The sequence below is a fragment of the Gobio gobio genome (assembly GCF_949357685.1).
Source record: "Gobio gobio genome assembly, chromosome: 2".
In the NCBI taxonomy this organism is placed as follows: domain Eukaryota; kingdom Metazoa; phylum Chordata; class Actinopteri; order Cypriniformes; family Gobionidae; genus Gobio; species Gobio gobio.
In genome coordinates, this window is record NC_137098.1 from 59,020,022 (window position 1) to 59,026,927 (window position 6,906).

At 40.7% G+C, this 6,906-nt stretch overlaps 1 protein-coding gene across 2 annotated transcripts in view; it reads left to right on the forward strand.

Moving 5' to 3' along the window:
* The window catches only part of prmt3 (protein arginine methyltransferase 3), a 79,098-nt gene extending 75,882 nt beyond the window's left edge, over positions 1–3,216 (forward strand). The window contains exon 16 of one of the 2 annotated variants that reach the window (XM_079839105.1): positions 2,806–3,216. In XM_079839105.1, the coding sequence (XP_079695231.1) occupies positions 2,806–2,915 (110 nt within the window). In that variant the 3' untranslated portion in view covers positions 2,916–3,216. The remainder of the gene's footprint in view (positions 1–2,805) is intronic. The other variant, XM_079839106.1, reaches the window with a different exon arrangement.
* Positions 3,217–6,906: the final 3,690 nt, after the last annotated feature.

The following is a 6,906-nucleotide window of genomic DNA, read 5'->3' on the forward strand; positions in this document are numbered from 1 at the left end:
GTGCACAACGCACGTACACTCTGCTTATTACACACACAGGGATGCGCAGCAGCACACAAACATTTTTAATTATTAAAAATAAAAGGATTCCTCTCTGGAGAAGCGTTCAGTCACAAATTCCGCCATGAAAATAGCGAATCCACCATGGAGCAAGATGACACTCTGATTGGTTTATTGCACATTACGCCCTAAACACACCCATGACTCATTAAGGGTGTTTTCACACCTGAAAGTCCGCTCCAAGGTCCGAACCGAAGTTCATGTTTTGATACATTTTATACATTCGGTCAGTTTTGGTTTGGTTTGGTTTCACATTGCAATTATGCGAGCGCACTAAAGAACTTTACATGACACACTTGCGTCCACTCGTCATCATCTATGTGGGCTGCATCTGGACATTGATTGGTTTGTAAACGGACGTGCGTCTGACGTCAGCGTCTTTGACTAGAATGAATGAACGGATGCATATTGTTGCCACTATTGAACAGTGCGCATTGCTTGACTATTTTCTTTTCGTTACCTTTAAAAGTGGACATTTCAAGCTTTATATACACATATTTCTCATGTTTGTGAGACAAGTAGCCTGGTTTATTTGAGACGCACTCCAGTTCATGTGCAAAGCATGTGATTGCTCCCGCGATTATTGTCTGATATAGACTATTTGCTTCTTATTTATTAAATTCAGGCAATTATCTGATTAAACATTGATTAAAATTAAGATACAATTTATATAAAACGAAATTCACATTAAAGAAAGGCTTTCTAAGCAAAATCATACAAAATTCGGCCCCACTTTATATTAGGTGGCCTTAACTACTATCTACTTACCTGTAATTTTGATTCGGACCAAACTGAAAAGTCTAAAAATCCGGACCAAGAAAGGTAGGTGTGAAAGCGCCCTAAGAGACTAGGTACAACCCTTTTGGACCATGCCCCATCGTTAAAATAGGGTCCTTTATGTTCGCTCACAAAACCTTTTGAGCTCTTAGCGTGTGAACGCAAAATTTCTCACCAGAACGCAAACGTTTTTGCAAGGCAACGCAAAAGCATTGCCAAATATTTTTCCTTCACCGTGTCCCTTTAGGGCAGGGGTGTCCAAAGTCGGTCCTGGAGGGCCACTGTCCTGCAGAGTTTAGCTCCAACTTGCCTCGACACCTGTCTGGAAGTTTCCTAATAAGACCTTGATTAGCTGGTTCAGGTGTGTTTAATTGGGGTTGGAGCTAAACTCTGCAGGACAATGGCCCTCCAGGAGTAGGATTGGACACCCCTGCCCTAGGGGCTCTGTAGTTTTGGACACCGCTTTCATTACATGGACAAAAAAAGTTCTTTAAACTTTGTGCTGCACAAAAGAAAGCCATACAGGATTGAAATGACATGAGAGTAAGCGAACCAGACTTTTTCATTTGTGGATGAACTGTCCCTTTAAATGAATGCTCGCTCAGACTATGATGCTTGTTCTGTATCATTTATCAGCAGTCACATTTCTTCAAGAAATCTATCAAGATGTTTTACGTTGTCTCGTCCGTTTCTCGTTTCAGCCTCTGTCACCCATGGTTGCATTGGCATGTTTAATGCAAATGGCACTGTGATGTATGACGGCTCTAGAAGCAGCCGCGTCTCCTTCGTTTAATTAACGTGCGTCAACCGCTTCTTTTTCATACGTTCCAACCGTTTTCTCGCCTCTGTAGTCTCAAAATAAAATCTTGCAGTAGCTACATCCCAAACCGCTTTACTCTGACATTTTACCAGGAATTGCAGGGTCAAGTAATTTCACTCTCTGTGTCTCTTGGTTCTTTCGACAGACCTCTGTGTATCAAAGCCCATTGGTAGTAACTGGGATGGTGTTTGCTTTAAAGCGCAGACACGCACCAGTTTGATCACACTTCTCATTTTCTGCAGGGCACTGAAGTTTAATAGATCTTTCTATCATTTGTGCTCACACTGGTCAAGAGAAAACTCACTGTGCTTGTGAAGCAATATGTGATCTGTCAAGTCTTTCACTGCACAGATGATTTTAATTAAACGAGTTCTATAGATCAATTGTTTTACAAATGAAATTTAGGCTTCAGCTTTTTATTTGTGCTTTTTGCTTTGTTTGATGTTTTCTATTCCTAGTGCATGAGGGCGGCTTTGTTTGCTTACAGCCAAGAATAACATCTTTTTTGGGGGGAATGAATTTTAAGGCTCTTCTAAGGGGATCATTTGACAGTAAAGCGTGCAACAAAACCAGCGTGAGAGTTGCAGCGCGCTGTGACGGTCACATCTGACTTCTCCCAATCTTCTCGTGTCAAAATGCTGCAGTCAGCATATTTTTTTTATATCTCGTAACCTGCAGCAAAGGGAAAAAAATGGCGGGGAGCGGAGGGCTTGTTTGCCAAATGGGTAAACATTCATTTACGCCTGGCAGTGAAACGTGAAGTTAATCAAAGTGATTATCTGGTGTAATCAGCGTCCTTGTCTTCGGGCCTTCCCGATAAAGCGTGCCGACTGTATTCTTACTGTAGTCGTACTGTAGCGAGCAGCTTTCTCTGCCATCTGGAGCCAAACGGCATGTCATCTTCCCGATTCTCTCTCTCGGCTTCTTTTAATCACCTCTTTCTCTTCTCGGCTAGTTGCAATTGTGCTCAGTGAGAGGCAGCAGGTATTTCCACTTTTGGCATTACAAAGCGATTTTGAGAGAAAAATGTCAGTTGTGGCTGACCTTTGGTATTAAAAAGTGAACTTGCATATAAATGCATTCCAGCTCGGATATCTTGCATTTCAAACTGATTGATTCTTCCATTCTCTCTATTTTTCCCTGTGCAGGAGACGAACTTCCGGGTCAAATCACTGTTCATAAGAACAGAAAGGACCCCAGAGCGCTGATGATCACACTTGAAGTCGCTGGCCAGAAGCAAACCTACAGCCTCCAGTGAAGAGGTTCTTTTACTGGGGGAAGCCATTGTTATTGCGCAAGCCATTGTTCAATAACAAACATATTAAAACGTTTTTTTCTACCAAATGTCACTCATTCATGGGTTTGAAATATAGCTTAAGTTGTCATTTTTCCCAAGTCGTTTTCTCTGTGACAAATAACAGGGACCATATGCTGAGTCAACAACTTGGGCACCTAATGAAACTCAGGCGTTTGATGTAAAACGATGGAAGAAAAGCATTTAGTAATGAGTGTATAAAAAAAGGAAACTGAATAAACAAGTATAAGCTACTATGGACTGTAAGTAGTCAATTTTATGTCCTTTTATAAGGTATGTTTACCACACAGTTTCACTGAAGTTCCAGGAGTCCTTTTTTACTATGGTTGAAACGCAATATTCATGGAAAGACTTTTTTTTTAAGAGAAGGTACACCGCTAAATGCACTTGAACGGACCTGACATTGTAACCAGGACTTCCCACCTCGTAAATACGAACTGGTTCCAAAAATATTTTGTCGTCATTGCGCAGATGCGTCATTTGTACGTATGTCTAACAACTGAAAGACCTAGAATTCACGTAGCGATAGCAGACACGTAAAGCAGGCCGATCAGTTGGAGAACATCCGGGAGATCGGTTGCCAGTCGATCATTCAGTTTGTCATTAGGAAATAGGCCTATCTCACCTTTGAATGCCATGATTGACCAATCAGAATCAAGTTTTCGGGGAGCCTTGTAATATGTGCGTTTTGTCCATCAAGATCATTTTCACAGATGAACAACTTTTATGAATGTTGAAGCCTAAATGCCATCACCAGAAGTTAAAAACTATAGGCTATAAACGGACTACACCACGGTCCTGCGATTTCAACATCACCATAAGCACCCTAAGCTTCCAACAGCTCTCCGATTTTATCTCAAAACATTTTCCCAGAACGTTTGAGTTGGACTAGTTCATAAGAGCACAATAGTAAGCATGACAAGGCTGTAAAAGCGGACTGAGGTTACCTGCTCATCGTGATGACGTTTAATGTCCCCGACAGCCTCTTTCATTTAGACACTACTTTTTCAAGACACATAACTTTGAAAAAAAATCACGAGTGGGGTAATACTGAAGTATTTTATGTCAGAATAAAATGTGAAAGTGCCTTGAGCTTGTGTTCACAACAGACCCTATTTCAGCCTTTTAACCAAAATCCCGTTCAAAAAACCCATTGACTTTGGGACGAGGGAACCGGAAGTGCTAAAATGGCTTTTTGGCCCACAAAGTGATGTCATACCTGCACCACTATATTGATGATTGTCATTAGGGGCCAAGCACCGAAGTTGCGGAGGCACCTATTGAAACCGTTAGATTTCTTATTATTATTCCGCCATTGAAGTCTATGGCAGCCCATAGAACCGTTTGCGGGAAAGTTATGAAATTTGGCACACAGATAGAGGACTGGCCCAACATTAACCACCCCGATTTTGGAGTCTCTAAAGCAATCTCTCTAGCGCCACCACCTGTCCAAAGTTTCACTCATGTTTATGTTAATAACTTTTGAATCCTAATGGATAGAAACAAAATTATTTTTTCCTTTGATTCCTTGGCTCAAGCCGATTCGATTGCACAATGTGAAGTCATTTTTCGTCATAAAAATGTTCCCGCCATTTTTAATTAAAATTGAACCAGATCATCTCCAGACCATGCTGACAAAAAGTTATGGAACTCAAGTTGATTCGTCAAATCGTTTTTGATAAACACGCAAACAAATTTAACGTAGCGGTTGCGAAAAACACTTAAGGCTATATCTCCGCAACGCTTTATCGTATTTAAACCAAACTTGGTACATGTCATCACAAGCATGACCTGAGGCAACATGCAGCGTCTCGGCACAGCACCACCTACTGGTCCGAAGATACGAAAAATTTATTTTTTGCTTATAACTTCTGAACCGGTCGTCCAAAAATCATAAAGTGGTCTCGTTAGATTCAGGACTGCATGCCGATGCGACTGATATCCAATTTTAGCATATCGGCCATTTTGGCTGTCGGCCATTTTGAATGATGTGCTAAAATGCTGTATTTTAGGAATGCATGAACGGATTGTCACGAAACTCGGTATGGGTCATCAGCACGATGCCCTGAAGGAGCCTGAGAAGTTTCTAAACAGCGCCACCTAGTAGATCATTTTTTTCCCCAAACGCTTATAACTTTGGGTGTGATTGACTTATTTTCATGGGAGTAACGATTTTGGTCTCCTGAATCCTTGCAGAGTCCAACGATACCAGACTTACCAGGTTTCGGCCTTTGGTTTGTGCAGCATGGTAATTTAGTGTTTATAAAACGTTAGCTGATATCTTCAAAACCGCTAGTGCGATCGAGACGAAACCAGTATCAGAAGTTCGGAAACATAGGTCAATAACTAGATGCTAATGCCTAAATGTCAAAATATTGATAGTAAGGGGTAGTAAAATCCAATCAAAGTCAGGTGTCAGTCATTTTTTACGTGTTTTTTCATATAAATGTCTACCCAAAACTAAACGAGATATTTTCACCAAAATTGACACACATATGTATGGGCTCACTCCGAAGACACATAATAATTTTTTTTTAGGATTGTGCCTCTTGGTGGCGCTATAATTAAACAAAATATGAAATTGGCTCTATACAACTCAATGTTTTAATGTGGGGTTTTAACATTTTTGCTTCAAATGTCTTCACTCATTTTTTCAGTTGGTCTGTTGCTAGCTTCCTTGTTTGCTTCTGTTGCGCTTGGCCCCGGTATTGCTGCTTGCAGCTATATTTAGGAAATAGGCCTATCTCATCTCTGTATGCCATGAATGACAAATCAGAATCAAGTTTTCAGGGAGACTTGTAATAACAGAGCCCTTTCCCCTAGGGGGGGGGGCTTTAATGCTGCCTTATCATGCTATCGAAAATTTCCTACTTCCCACTTCTGAAGTCGTGATTACGAGCTTATCCTGCTTTGTTGTCAGAAAGAACAGAAACCATGAAGGACACCTGTTTTTTTTCTTGGCTATTTACTGGGGAAATTTTATTAAAGCGAATATTTAGCATTCCATTTTTTTATAAACATTCACCACGGTTTCTAGTCAGTCAGCTTGCTAGCGATTCTGATTTCTGAAAAGACAAAGTAGCTGTTGAAGAATTTTTTTTTTTAAGTTTATGGTATACCCAACTCGGAACTCCGATTTTCCCAGTAGGCAAGTAAATACGTCTTGTTAAGGCGTTCATGTCCAATTTCCTATAGCCTACTAGGAAACTCGAATTTACGATGACTCCGATAGCACGTGAAGGCAGAATAAATAACCTATTATCTTTAAAAAAAAAAAACAGCATAGGCCTAAGTCGGGGGTCCAGGAAGAAAAACAAAAGCTTGTTCTGTTTGAAGGGCAGTCAATGGAGTAAATGCCTCCGTATATGTTGAAAACACTGCTTTTTGTGTGGAAAAGGCTGGTAATATAACAAATTGACTGTCTGTCCGCTAATCTATGTTTGGCATGACTTATTCATTATGGAGTGAGGAAGGCTATATGGGTTCTGCAACCAGAAAATGCCGTTTTTAAGAGAAATCGCGGACAATTTTGCGACAGGTATGATTTATGGCACGGCTGTACCATTTCACTTCCATAGGTCGATGCACCACGGTTATGTTCCAGTCTCCACGCTCGTGGTCTTCCCCCTTTACGTGCGCGTGAAAACCCGTCATGATAATCGGAAACAAGTTTTTATTGATACGCTTGCATTGCATTAAGAAGAAGGGAAAAGACCATTGCAAAGGCAGAAACTGATCATCGTTGTTGGGAGTAAGTCCCAAGTTGGGACTTTAAGCACTTTATTTGATTTCGTTTAAGGCCCTTTAATATTCCATAGCTACCTTACGGGCACGTTTTTGTGTTGTTTTAACAACATACTAACAAGACAAATGGCTATCGGCTGATGCATAATCTTATCTTATGTAATTAATCATAGAGTGAAAGAAAGTGGAG